The sequence below is a fragment of the Dromiciops gliroides genome, chromosome 3 (genome assembly GCF_019393635.1).
Source record: "Dromiciops gliroides isolate mDroGli1 chromosome 3, mDroGli1.pri, whole genome shotgun sequence".
NCBI lineage: Eukaryota > Metazoa > Chordata > Mammalia > Microbiotheria > Microbiotheriidae > Dromiciops > Dromiciops gliroides.
This window is the reverse complement of record NC_057863.1, coordinates 573,417,391-573,432,123: the sequence shown is the minus strand read 5'-3', so window position 1 is coordinate 573,432,123 and position 14,733 is coordinate 573,417,391. Positions and strand designations below refer to the sequence as shown.

Below are 14,733 nucleotides of genomic sequence, written 5' to 3'. Positions count from 1 at the left end.
ATCCGGCCTCAGACACTTGACACTTACTAGCTGTGTGACCCTGGACGAGTCACTAAACCCTCACTGCCCTGCCCCACCCCCCTAACATGTCTTGAGTCAGCAGATAGAGTGTCTTGTTTGAGGAACAGCAAGGAGGCCAATGTTATTGGATCAAAGAGTATGGGGTGGCTGCTTTTTTGGGGGGGAGGGAAGAGGGAGTATGTTGTTCAGTCATTTCAGTCACATCTGATTCTTCATGATGCCATATGGGGTTTTCTTGGCAAAGATATTGTTGGTTTACCATTTCCTTCTCCAGCTCATTTTACAGATGAAAAAGCCGAGGCAAACAGTGTTAAATGACTTGCCCCAGGGTCACACAGCTATTAATCACCTGATGCCAGATTTGAACTTAAGAAAACTCATCTTCCTGAATCCTGGCCTGATACACTATCCACTGAGCTACCTGTGGGTGTATGTGTAAAGTATAATAAAAATGAAGAGGTTGGGAAGTGGGGAGTAGGTTATATAGAGTTTTGAACACCAAACAGAGGATTTTTATATTTGATCCTAAAGATAACAAGGTGTCACTGGAGTTTACTGGGTAGGGAAGGTGATCTGTACTTTAACAACATCACTTTGATAGATGAGAGGAGAATGGATTGGAGTCAAGAGAGACCTGTAGCAGTGCTGCAATTCTGCACAGAAAAGAATGTGCCACAAGCAAAAAATATTCAAGAAATGCTATTCTAAATCTTAAAATGACATATAAGCATTGGCCATTATTATTGTTTGGTCTTTGTCACAATTAGTTCTTTGGACATTACAGTATAAAGAAACGGGTAATTCTTGTTGGTAGTGTAAAAAAATGATATTAAAAAATCCTTTAAATGGGGCAGCTAGGTGGCACAGTGGATAGAGCACCGGCCCTGGATTCAGGAGAACCTGAGTTCAAATATGGCTTCAGACACTTGACACTTACTAGCTGTGTGACTCTGGGCAAGTCACTTAACCCTCATTGCCCTGCCCCCCCCCCCAAAAAAAAATCCTTAAAATAATCATGAGACAGAAAAGGCATACTGTATAACGTAAAATTCTAATATGTAACAGGCACTTATATCAAAGACATTGACATGTATACTTCTAATCAAATTGATATCTACATGAACTTACCTCAATCTGGCCATGCTCTTTGAAAGACAGTTTGATGTAGGAGCTCTTGCTGCTTTGGAAAGGGCCAGGCTCTTTGTTGGAAGAAGCTGGGTGAAGATGAATCACTATTTTGGCACTAAAGAAAGAACACACATTAAATACGCCATTGCCTTTAATAATACCTCCAATTCCATTTTGACTTAACACTGAGTATATTTCAGATCACCTCCTACAAAAGTTCAATAGAAGGAAACTCCAGGAGAAAAGGGGTCTTTGTCTAGAAGTTTAGTATTAATGAGCAGATATGAATGTCATTCTTACTAAAACTTATAGCATAAAAATCAAAAGATTCCAAGAAGCTGGCTGTAATCTATAGATTAAATAAAACATTTTTAGAAAATAAAGTCAAAGTGAGGTTGCTATACTTTAGGAGGTACTTATTCAAGGCTTTCCCTTTGTAAAATCATCCCTAGAGATTACAAAATTACCTTTAACTTCTGCCAAAGCACACTACCATAGCTAAATGGAAATAAACTGGTTTCATTAATAGGGCATTAACTTATCTGTCTAAAGCCAACCAGCTGACATTTTATTAAAATACATCCAAAACTAATATTTTACACCATCACTTATGGGAAAACACTACTTCACCAACAACATGATGTAGAAAGATACCTCACAGCAAAAACAACTCTGATAACATTATTGCTCTTTGTTATTAAAAAAGACCACAAAAATGGTTCATAATGATCAGGAAAATGATCCACACACCTAGTTTATGGCTCCCATAATTCCTTTTTCCTTCAATAAAGTCCTACTCCAATGCTTCATGGAGACAAAGGTTAGGCTAAAATAGAACAAGCTCTGGCAGGTCCTTCCTGCAGGCAAGCTGGGAAAATGTCAAGTTTAAGTAAGCCTTTCAAAAGACTTTATGTCTCCTAGCTCCCAGTCTAATAAAGCATGGAGAAACATATTACCAAAAGGTGATGAATTTTTTTGAGCCAGGGCAATCCATGAAATTGTCTCCTAAGGAATGGAGGAACTGTGATCTCCATTGGTGGAAGGAATGCCCGATGGAAAAAATCAGAGATCTTTTGATGTAGTCCTCTGATGTATAATCCTTTCTTAAAAGAGCAGTTGAGGGGGCAGCTAGGTGGCGCAATGGATAAAGCACTGGCCTTGGATTAAGGAGGGCCTGAGTTCAAATCCAGCCTCAGACACTTGACACTTAACTAGCTGTGTGACCCAGGGCAAGTCACTTAACCCTCATTGGCCTACAAAAACAAAAACAAAAAACAAAAGAGCAGTTGATTAAAAACAGGCCAATTGTGCAACTGGTTCTCTATTGGAAATGATAACTAGATCAGATCCCATCTACACAATTGCCCATAAAGCTATTTGAATAATACCAAGCAAATGAATTTATTGAGTTAATATCACACTGTGAGCCTACTTGTAGTATCAAAAATTTTAGCGGTGTCAAAAAATATTATGTAAAATATTCTGGCACTCAGAAACTATATGATCCTGGGCAATTTATTTAAACTCTACAATCTTTGGTTTTCTCATCTGTAAAATGGAAATATGCCATTTGTACCAATGACCTCACATAGTTATCATAAGGATCAAACAAGATAACATATGCAAAGCAGACTGCGACTTTTAAAACCCTATGTTGCAGGGGAAGCTAGGTAGCGCAATGGAAAAAGCACCGGCCCTGGATTCAGGAGTACCTGAGTTCAAATCTGGCTTCAGACACTTCGCACTTAACAATAATTTGACAGTAAAGAGAAAAGTATATGTTACATGGTTTGGATTTCCTTGTAACATGTACAATCATTAAATGAGGATAGAAGTGCTCAGGAGGAATAATAGAAAGGTAAAGGTCCAACGTCTATAATTATTTTAAAACTTAATCTTTCTCATGGATTGATGCAAGGCTTCTAGCCAAGATGGCGGCCAATACAGGAGACAAAGTACCCAGCTGCCCTATATGTCGTACTACTGTCATACCAGATGGAAGTGATCAAGAAATCCACAGAGAAACCAAACTACAATCGGTGATTTCTCTGACCTAAGAACCACTCAGAAAGGCAAGAGGGAAAAGGGTCATGAACAAAGCCAACGTCAGGACCGGGAAGCTTCTCAGCACAACCAAAGATGGACAAACACATAAGTGGCCCGCGTGGCTCCGTGTTCAGAGGCACCAGGAGTACTTGATTCCTTTGCAAAGGCTCCTGGGAGTGAGGCTTGGCAAGGGAGTTTAAAGGGGAGAAGGAACAGGGAGCTACATGAGGTTTAAGGAGGGATGAACAGGTCTGGAGAAGCCACTGTAGCGAGTGGGAGAGTTACTCCATTACAGAGGTATAAAAGGCTGCTTGCCACAGTGAGGACCCAAAATACCTAACATAAATTGGCAGTGGATCCAGTTAGCAGTTTCATGATTTCCTCCAGCTTCATTCTGCAGAATGTGAACAGGAATGAAGGGAACAGAGGTCCCAATGATGACAAAGAACAGAGTTAAGGGCTGTAAGGCCAAGAGAAAGAAAGAAAGAATGATAAAAGATTATGATCTAATAATGAAATTTTAAAGTTCACGAACATGTAAGTGGAGTGAATACTTGTGTGCAAGACAAGGATATGACCAGCTCTTCATTTAGCTGAGGTGGAATGGAGTTAAGGAGGTCATGGGAAATGAGTAGACTGAAAAACTGGGAAATTAGGGTGTCTCTCAATCTCATGCTTTCAAAACCAGAATCTAAACTTATTATTACTGGGTATTATTATTGGGTCATCTGAAGTTATCTGAACCAATGAAGTTGAGAGGTAAACATTAGAATCAGCTACAAGAGAAAACATTTAGGTTTATCATTTTTCCTTCTGTTCTTTTACAGCTCATATATATGCTTTAAGATACTTTAAGACATTATCTCATGTCAAGAAGGTAAGCATAGTTGGGCAGCTAGGTGGCACAGTGGATAAAGCACTAGCCCTGGATTCAGGAGGACCTGAGTTCAAATCTGGTCTCAGACACTTGACACTTACTAGCTGTGTGACCCTGGGCAAGTCACTTAACCCTCATTGTCCCACAAAAAAAAAAGAAAAAAAAAAGAAAAGAAGGTAAGCATAGAGAAACAGCATATTCAAGACCCCCTGAACAATGTCAGGTAGCTAATTTATATAGGACCAAAATGCTATAACAATAATAAAATAATGATAATACTATTGATAATAATGGATAGCATTTACATAGTGCTTTAAGGTCTGCAAAGCACTTTACACATATCTCATTTGAGCCTCACAATACCTTGGAAGAGGGGCAGCTAGGTGGCGCAGTGGATAGAGCACTGGCCCTGGAGTCAGGAAGACCTGAGTTCAAATCGGGCCTCAGACACTTAACACTTACTAGCTGTGTGACCCTAGACAAGTCACTTAACCCCAACTGCCTCACCAAAAAAACCCCAAAAACACATAAATAATATTTGGGAGCAGCTAGGTAGAACAGTGGATAAAGCACTAGCCTTGGACTCAGGAGAACCTGAGTTCAAATCTGGCCTCAGACGCTTGACACTTACTAGCTGTGTGACCCTGGACAAGTCACTTAACCCTCATTGCCCCACCAAAAAAAAAAAAAAAAACAACCCTTGGAAGACAGGAGCTATTATAATCTCCATTTTACAAATAAGGAAACTGAGGCAGATAGAGGCGTGTGAAGCTGGATTTGCACTCCAGAAGCTTAATAAAAACATATTCAACAAACAGGATCATGTAAAATCTTACCTTTTTCCGATACCAGCTGCTTGCTCTTCAATGAATACAATTTGGGAAAGAGGAATAGCAATGCAACATTCCTACAGTACAATCAATACAAAATATAAGTGTGAGATTCATCTGGGTGCTTTGCTTTACAGCTTTCAGTACTCAGTGTCCAATAAGCATTTATGCAGCAGCATAAATATTTTAAACTCAACATGTCATGCTACCTATTGCCTCTAGCATAAAACAGAAACTCCTCCATTTAGTTTTGAAAGCCCTACACGACTTGGCTTCCACCTATCTTTCTAGCCTTCCTCAGAACTGTCTCCCTGCTTAAATTGTGCAGTCCAGCCAAAAGGACCCTTATTTCTGTCCCTGTCCCTCATAGAGGCTTCTCCATCTCCCTTCTCTGGTCTTCGCTGGTCATTCCCTGTGCCTGGAATGTGCTCCTCACCACTGCCTCACAGAATCTCTTTTCCTTCAAGGAGCAGCTCAAACACTGTCTTCTCTATGAAGCCTTTCCTGATCTTTCCAAGCACTAGGACCTTCCCTCTCAAACTACCTTGGGTTGACTAGTCGGTATTTATTTCTGTTTATTTTTACATTTATTTCTGTTATTGCTATCTGCCTGGGAGATTGCAAGCTCCTTGGGAGTAAGTGTAATTCTTTGGATCCATCTCCCCAGTGCCTCCTGTAATCAGTGCCTGATATTTAATAAAACCTGTTGATTGAATGACTGATAGAAAACTCCCTACTCTCCAAAGCAGCCTTCTAAACTTTAGAACAACTCTAATTATTAGGAATTTTTTTCCTCTCAAGAACCAAAATTTGCCTCTTTTAACTTCAACCTATTTGTCCCCCTTGTTTAAATTCCACCTTAGGTCTTCTCTTCCTCAGGGTAATCGTAACAGGTTCTTTTAAATGGCGTGGACTTTTCAAGTGGCCTGGCTTCAAGTACCCTTACCATCCTGACTTTGAATAGAAGAGCCCTGCTTCCCAAAGTTCTTCACAGACTACTCTAAGGTTAATTGATATTGGTAAACCATTCTCTGCCAAAAGAATGCAAAGGCCGTTTGAAAAAATATTAGAATTTTTAAAGTCCATAACCATAAATCGTACTTGCTCACCTGTTTCTATTCCAGAGCATTATATAGCATCAGAGGCCTTTAAAAGATCATATTCTTGGTAATATTCCCACAAAAGAGCTTATCTTACAAGGAAGACTGGGCCTAATGTCCATGGAGCGTTTTCAACTCCTCAGAATTAAGGTAGTACATAAACAAAACTCAGACTCACCTTGTCCAAAAGTCTTTAAAAATAGGAAAATTTAATATCTTGTTGGGTTAACTCAAATTTATGTAGTACTTTAAGGCTTACTAAGTATATTCCTCATAATTACCCTATTATTATTGTTTTACAAATGAAGGAACAGAGGGCCAGAGAAGATAAGTGACTTGGTCTCTGTCATCAGTTAAGTGTCAATCAATCTACAGCTATTGTTTCAGCACGTCCTCTATACCGGGCCTAGAATTAGACCTCAAACTCAAGGGACATTCTAATTCTAAGACTAGTAGGTGTCCCTACAGTAGGGGGAAGGAATGCAGTTGACAATCCCTCAAGGTTATTATAAGAAAGGTCTGATTTTCTCTATCTCATTCTCATCACATGTATGGTAAGAGGCAATGCAGTTCCCAAAGAGGGTTATAACAAGTTAGGAGAAATTGCAGGGTTTCCATCATTCTTCCGAGTTTCTCCAAAAGATTCAATTAGTTCAGACTCTTCTGGGGTTGAATGAAAGGAAGTAAGAGCAGGCAACAAAATTCTGCATCTGCCTCTCTCTAATCCAACTCCCTTAGGAATGCCACATGAGATATGATCCCAACAGGTTAAAGATGAATAAATAGTAATATATCTCTATATACTTTAACTACTGGGGAAAAAAAAATTTCAGGCAGGTAAGTCACATATGAGCACATGCAAAAAAATGTAACTTACATGATTTTTTCTGATCTCTCCAGATTAGTCTATGTGTACTGAGAAGGAGGACTCCAGCATCAAATTTTATCTAGAGAGAAACATGATATTCACTGATGACATTCAAAATTCTCAAAATTCTCTTCTACCTAATTACCCCCAAATATACTCAAATACTCAATTGGATCTGTCATCTCATCAATTCTGGAGTTCTCTCCTTCTATGCCTGCCCATCCTGTACAACTACAACACTTATCCAGGTTCTCCCCAAAATTTACCATGGGTGCCTACCACAGACTTTTGACCATGGCTATCCATTTCTGTATTAAAGTGAATTAATACTATGCTTTATTACTATACTGTAAGTGCTTTAGCACAAGTTCTGCATAGGAAGCACTAACAGCCACGGAGTAAGATTTTTAAAAAGACAAAAATGTCTATACATATATACAGACACAAACTCTCCTGTTAGTCACCATTCCTGTATCAGACAATTTTGGGGTTTTTTCTCTTTAAACAAAGGAAGATACTACTGGAAAGTCCCTTCATAGAAAGTGATTGTAGTGTCAAAAAACCCCCAAACAAACAAAAACAAAATTCAATAAAAACGTTTTAAAAAGTAATTCAAATAACATGCTTACGTGCTGTTGATTCACATGCTGTTACATGCTCAACAGCAAGTAAGACAAATGGGGGAAGAGAAGAGGCGTTTAAAATAAAAAGAATAGAATGTGCATAGGAGGCAGGAAAATACTGATTCTGTATGGAGGATATGGAGTAGTCTAGTTAGACTGAGTAATCTGGTTTGACTGGATCACAGAGTACATGGAGGAGAGAAGAATGAGATGATTAGGAAGGAGGATGGTACCAGTCTGGGGAAACTCAAGTGCCAGTTAAATAACTATGAACATTATTCAACAAGTAAGAAGAAGCTATGGCAGATTTTTGAAGAGCACAATGAACTGCCCCAGACCTAAATATAAGGAAAATTAGTTTGGCAGCACTGTGAAGGCCAGATTAGAACCAAGAAAGCAAAGTCTGCAAGAAGTACTGCAAAGGCATTATAACAGTAGTAGTCCAGCAATAGACTAAAATAGTTGAGACTCGTGACGATGAGAGTATGAACTGAGGTGGTGGTGACTGTGGGAGTATAGGAGGGGAGGGATGTGAGAAATATCACAGAGGCAAGACTAACAGAACTTTAAAAGTGGTAAGAAGTGAGTCACAAGGAAGAGTCAAAGAAAATAGAAAGGATTAAAACATGGAAAACTAGGTAACTAATGGTGCCACTGAGGGAAATGGTAAAGTGAAAAGGAACAGGCTTTGGAGAAAAGTTCATAATTCAATTCCATACACATTTATTAAACCCTTACTGTTTGCTAGGCATTGTGCTAATAAGCAATGAGGATAGAAACAAAGGAAAAAGTAGTCCCTGTTCACATTCTAAAGGGGGAGGTAACCTATAAGCTTTACATGTCAAGTAGAGAACTTTATATTTGACACAAGAGGTAATAGGGAGTCACTGGAGTTTATTGAGTAGGAGAGTAACATGGGCCTATGTCCAGTTTAGGAAAATCCATCCTCCATGTAGCTGCCAAAGTGATTTTCCTAAACTGGACATAGGCCCATGTTACTCTCCTACTCAATAAACTCCAGTGACTCCCTATTACCTCTTGTGTCAAATATAAAGTTCTCTACTACATGGAGGATGGATTAGAATAGGAAGAGACTTGAGGCAGGGTGACCACTTAGAAGGCGATAGCAATAGTTCAGGGGAGAAGTGATAAAGAAGGGCTTGAAATAATGTTGTGGCTGTGTAAGTGAAGAAAGGGGACGTAGACATGAGATTTTATGGAGAAAGGAATGACAGAATTTGGCAATGGATTGAATATATGGAGTGTGGAAGAGTAAGGAGTAAGGAAGAGCAAGAATGACCCTGCAGTTGCAGGCCTGGGTGACTGGGAGGGATGCTAAGGCTCCCAACAGCAATAGGGAAGTATGGAAGAAGGGAAGATTGGGCGGGAGAGGGAGGAGGATAATGAATTACTTTGGACATGCTGATTTTGACATGTACATGAGACATGCACTTTGTACTATCCCAAAGGCAGCTAGTAATATAAGGGCTAGAAGTCAAGAAAGAGACTAGGTCTCTAGACAGAGATCTGGAAACTATGTGCATAGAGATGACAACTGACCCCTGGGATCTGATGGCATCTCAAAGTGAAATAACACAGAGAAATAAAGAAGAAAGGGCCCAGGACAAAGTCTTGAGGGTCACCCACAATTAGTGGGTGTGACACGATGACGGACCAGGAAAGGGGACTGAGAAGTGGCAAACAGGTAAGAAGAGAACCAGGCAGAGGAGAGCAGTCATGAAAATCTAGACAGCCGAGAGTATGAGGGAGAAAGGTGATCAAGGGTCAAAGGCGGCAGAAAGCTCAAGAAAGATGAAGATTGAGAAACGGTCATTTGGAGATCATTGATAAAAGGGAGTCTCTCCTTGTGGGTGGAAGGACTCTGACAAATGAAAATGGTGGAAGCAAAATGTTTTCCAGATAACTATAAACTTGCTAATAGCCTTTTATACATTTCCTCCTGGCTGATCCATTAACAAGATGCTCCATAATCATACATGTGTAACCTACATCTGATTGCTTACCACCTCAGGGAGAGGGGAGGGGAGGGAGGGAAGGAGGGATAAACATATTTATTACTTCTGTTAAGGGCTAAAATTCTAGCTAGTCTGTCTAAAACATCTAATGAGTGGTCGCCAATAAATTATAAGCTTTAGCAAGAGTTAGACTTTTAAGCATTTATTAAGGGGAATAAGAATTTGATAAAGAGAGAGAGAAAGGCCTAGATTCCTATCTATTAAAGGGAGAGCACATTTCTAGCTCCCTTCTCCACCAGAGTCCTCCGGAAAGAGCGCAAGAGTGAGCGCCAGTCTCTTCCTCCCTCCTCCCACTAGTGCGAGTCACTTCCTGACGCCAAAGAAAAGACCCCTGGTCTTGCCCTCAAAGACCTTCCTTTCATGGGCGAAACTCTTCTACAGTTAGTCTCCAGCAGGTGGCGTCATTCCAATCGTTACACTTCCAAAAAACCAAACCCAAACCAAACCAAGATGCTCCATCTCTAGGCTCCAGGCATTTTCTCTGGCTATCCCCCATGTCTCATCTCTACCTCTAGCCTACCCTGGCTTCCTTAAAGACCCAACTAAAATGCCATCTACTACAGGAAGCTGTTTCCAACTCTTCTCAATGAGAGTGCTTTCTTAATCATTTCCTATTTATCCCGTATTTTAGATTGTTTTCCTCCAGAAAGTTTGAATCCTTGTTTGTCCAGACTCCTTTATTTTAATGTTCAAATACTTTACCTAGGCTTTATTTCAGGATAATTTTGAGAATATATAACTAACTAAGCTTCTGGTTCTCTACAGTTCATGCTCAGATTTTTTATGCCATGGCAATATGCTAAAATTTATGTTAAGAAAACAAAAATTTATGTTAAGGATTTCACTCAAATGAAACTCCCCCCCACCAACACAGAGAGCAACTTGTCTATAATTTGCAGTTAGAGACTTCCCTGAAATACAGTGACAAGAATCTGAATAGTCAGCAAGTGTCAGAAGCCGTACTTGAACTCATTTATTCTTGACTTTCTATCTATGAGGCCATGATAAAAATGTAGACTTTAAAAGAGTAGCAAAACTATTTAAAAGGTCATTTTCTAATGAACATGAAGCAGCATGGTGGCAAGAGCAATGAATGGGCCTGGAGTCAGGAAGAACCTAAGTTCAAATCTGGTCTCAGACACTTACTAGCTTTGTGAACCTCAGGAAATTATCTAACCTCTGTTTGCCTCAGTTTCCTCAACTGTAAAATGGAAATAATAATGATAGCACCTACTTTACAGGGTTGTTGTGAGGATCAGATAAGATATTTGAAAAACATCTTATACATAAAAAGCATTTTATAAATGCTTGTTCCTTCCCCTTCCTTTATGGAAACTGCTGCTATGGTGTAAAGAGCATGAGATTTCAAATGAGAAACCCAGGTTTAAATTTTGGTTCTGATATTGACAAGCTATATGACTACAGACTAGTCACTTAATCTTTCTCAGCCTCATTTTCCTTTCCGTAAAATGGGGATACTATACTACCTATACCTGTCAGTCAATAAACATTTATTAAGCTCTTTCCAAGTGCCAAGTGCTGTGCTAAGGACTGGAGATACAAAAAGTGCTAAAAGACAGTACCTTCAAATTCAGCCTCAGACACTTGACACATACTAGCTGTGTGACCCTGGGCAAGTCACTTAACCCTCATTGCCCCACCAAAAAAAAAAAAAAAAAGACAGTACCTGCCTTCAAGGAGATCAGAGTCTAATGGAGAAAACAACAAGTAAACATGAAAACTATGTAGAGGATAAATAGGAAATAATTAACAGAAGTAAGGCATTGGAATTAAGAAGGGTTGTGAAAGGCTTCCTGTTGAAGATAGGATTAGTTGAGACTTAAAGGAAGCCAGGAAAGGCAGTAGGTGGAGATAAGATGGGAGAATGTTCCAGGCATAGGGGACAACCAGAGAAAATGCCAAGAACAGAGAGTTGGGAGTGTCTTCTTTGTTGATCAGCCAGGAAGCCAGTGTCACTAGCAAGGTATAAGACTCATAAGGAAAGAGATGTATACATCTTAAAGTACAATATATAAGTGAATCATCACTCTTTCATTGAGCTAGGTAGATATTTTATGATTGATTTACAGTAATTTTTCAAATAATCTTTTTTTTTTCTGCTTTAAAAAATATAGTCCCAGCACTAATGAACTGTTGGTGAAATTGTGAATCGATCCTACCATTCTGGAGAGCAATTTGGAACTATGCCCAAAGAACAATCAAACTGTGATACCTTGTTCCAACAATACCACTACTAGGTCTGTATATCAAAGAGATCAAAAAAGAAGGGAAAGGACCTACTTGTACAAAAATATTTATAGTAGCTCTTTTTTGTGGTGGCAAAGAACTAGAAATTGAGCAGATGCCTGTCAACTAAGGAATGGTTGAATATTTTGTGGTATATGAATGTAATGGAATACTACTGTGCTATAAGAAATGATGAGCAAGTGGATTTCAGTCTTTATACTTACACAAACTGATGCAAAGTGAAGTGAGCAGAACCAGAAGAATGTTGTACACAGTAATAGCAACACTGTATGATGATTGACTATGAATGACTTAGTTATTGTCAGCAATACAATAGTTCAAGACAATTCCAAAGGATTAATAAAGAAAAAAGGCTATTCACATGCAGAGAACTAATGGAGTCTGAATGCAGATTGAAGCATACTACTTTCACTTTATTTTTTTATGTTTTTCCCCCCTTTTGGTCTGTTTCTTCTTTCACAACACATGTTTGCACATAACTTGTATCAAATTGCTTACCATTTTAGGGAGGTGGGATGCGAGGGCTGGTGAAATTTAGAACTCAAAAATTTTAAATCAATGTTAAAATTTGTCTTTACATGTAATTGGAAAAAATAGAATACTATTAAAAAATAAAATTTAAATTTTTTAAAATAAAAAACATAGTCCCAGGGATAAGTCACAATCCATTGAGTCCATCATAAACTCAACTTTTTGTTTGTTTGTTTTGAAGTGAGGCAATTGGGGTTAAGTGACGTGCCCAGGGTCATACAGCTAGTGTTAAGTGTCTGAGGCCGGATTTGAACTCAGGTCCTCCTGAATCCAGGGACAGTGCTCTATTCACTCCACCTAGCTGCCCCCCATAAACTCAACTTTAAATAATCATTGGGTCAGGTGACTCCATAATGACTCTTTGCTCATTCATAAGAACAAAAAGCAGACAGGGATAGGCTTACTATGTAATTACTGTATATGAAATGATGTCACCATTATTACTGACATTTTAAAAGAATGGCAGCACCAGGTAGAGGGGAAGCACCAATAATCAGTGGAGGCTGAAAACAGAACACTACACTAAAAAACCACCTGCTTTAGTATAGAACCAGCCCCTAGGGGAATATTCTAAGTGCAGTGGGGTACAGGGGCCAATGAATGTTTCCAAGTATTCAAAGAGCAGAAAAAACTCATTAAGCCGTTTCCCTCACCTTCTTGAAACAATCATATAACATTCTACCTTGTATATTTTTGCACATGCTGCACTTTTCTCTCCTCCTCCTTCACTAGATTACGAACTCCTTGGAATTGGGAACCCTTTAAAAAAAATCTTTTTATCTTGGGCATAGTAGGCACTTAAAAGTTTAAAGGACCCGATTTGTTCCAACAAAAGGAGGAAGGGGAGAGGTAAGGAAACTAGCTTTGGCTGATGAGGCACAAGAATCATAAATATTAAGGTGTGTTAACCCAAGTGTAATTAACCAGAGGCAACAGGAAGGACCAGCAGCCAGAGACTCAAGTGTGTTCTCCTTAAGGAAATGACTGACCACATCTTTGGCACTCAAGCCTCATCTCCACTTCTCTGCTCTAGTCAGAGGGAACTGGAGAGGAGAGCCAGTGGAGAAGATGCAAAAATGGGAGGAGTTGGAAGGAAGGAGAAGGGAGGGAGGTAAATAAGACGGGAGGGGGGGGGAGGTGGAAAGAAGGAAGGAAAGGAAGGGGGGAAAAGAAAGAAGGGAAGAGGGGAAAGAACGGGAAAGGAGGAAAGGGGGGAGAGAGAAAAGGAAAGAGAATTAAGGAGGGGATAGGAAAAGAAGGAGGTGCAGGAGGAAGAAAAGAGAAGGGAGGAGAGAGAAGAAAGGAAGACAGAAGGGGAGGGAGAAAAGGAAGGAGGGGAAACAAGAAAGAAGTCGAAGGAAGAAGAGGAAGGAAGAAAGGAGGGGGGAGAAAAGGAAGGAAGGGAAACAAGAAAGAAAGGGAAGGGAAAAGAGAAAGGAAGGAGGGGGGAAGAGAGGCAGGGAAAGAAGAATAGGAAGAAAGAAGGGGGGGGGGAGCGGCGGCCGCACGGGCCATGCAGGGGGAAGGTCAGGGGAGCTGGGGCTTGGAGCCGGAAGAGCGGCAGCCAGGATGCAGAGGACCCGGAACCAGGCTGGGCCGCCGGGGACTCCGGGGGCGCGCAGGGGGCGCGGGTCTTGGAATCACCAGAAACCTCGGGACGGGGCGGTACCTCCCCTCCGCTCCTCCGCTAGGGGGAGGGGGGGGGCAGGGCAGGGCTTCCCGAGCACTTCCCACCGAGGCAGCTAGGTGAGCACGGCAGTGCAGACCCCCGGGACGAGCCGCAGGCAAAGCCCCGGCCCGCCGCCCGCCCGGGCCTCTCGGAGCCGCCCGCCCGCCCCTCACCTTCTCCTCGCCGTCGTAGATGCGGACCCCGCGCTGCTGGATCACCAGCGTCTCGTTGATCTCCAGGAGGCCATTCGTCCACACGAACCGGTCCATGACCTGCCGCTGCCTCCGCAGTTCCGGGCCCGGCCCAGCCTCTGCCTTCTCTCTCTCTCTCCCCGGCCGCGGATCCGCCAGCTAGCCCCGGCTGCCTCCCTCACTGCGAGGGCGTGGCGCCCCCTGGTGGCCCGGCTGCTCCGCAGGAGCCGCGGTCCGAGGACGGGGCGGGGCTGGCTGCGGGGAGTCCCGGAGGTGAGGGGGTAGGGAGGAGCTAGCCTTCCACTCCAGCTGCTGGCCCACTGCGTGACTTTGCCCCGTCTAAGGCAGTTCTCCTCCATATAGCAGACTTGGGGGGATGGGGGAGAATAATCATGTTGACATTTTAAAATTTATTTGTTCACAAGAGAAATATAGTTCCTACCCCACGCCCCCCCACAAATAAAGTTCTCATACCAAAAATATATATTCAAGCAAAAAATGTGCCAATTGGCCATGTCCAAAAAATGCCTCAAATCTGTACCCTG

At 41.2% G+C, this 14,733-nt stretch overlaps 1 protein-coding gene across 1 annotated transcript in view; it reads right to left on the bottom strand.

Annotated features, from left to right (window-relative positions):
* VPS36 (vacuolar protein sorting 36 homolog) overlaps positions 1 to 14,480 on the bottom strand; it is a 43,462-nt gene extending 28,982 nt beyond the window's left edge. The window contains 5 exon segments of the mRNA XM_043996943.1: positions 1,150 to 1,264; positions 4,909 to 4,979; positions 6,880 to 6,888; positions 6,890 to 6,949; positions 14,171 to 14,480. Of these exon segments, the coding sequence (XP_043852878.1) occupies positions 1,150 to 1,264; positions 4,909 to 4,979; positions 6,880 to 6,888; positions 6,890 to 6,949; positions 14,171 to 14,266 (351 nt within the window). The 5' untranslated portion in view covers positions 14,267 to 14,480.
* Between the last annotated feature and the right edge of the window lie 253 nt (positions 14,481 to 14,733).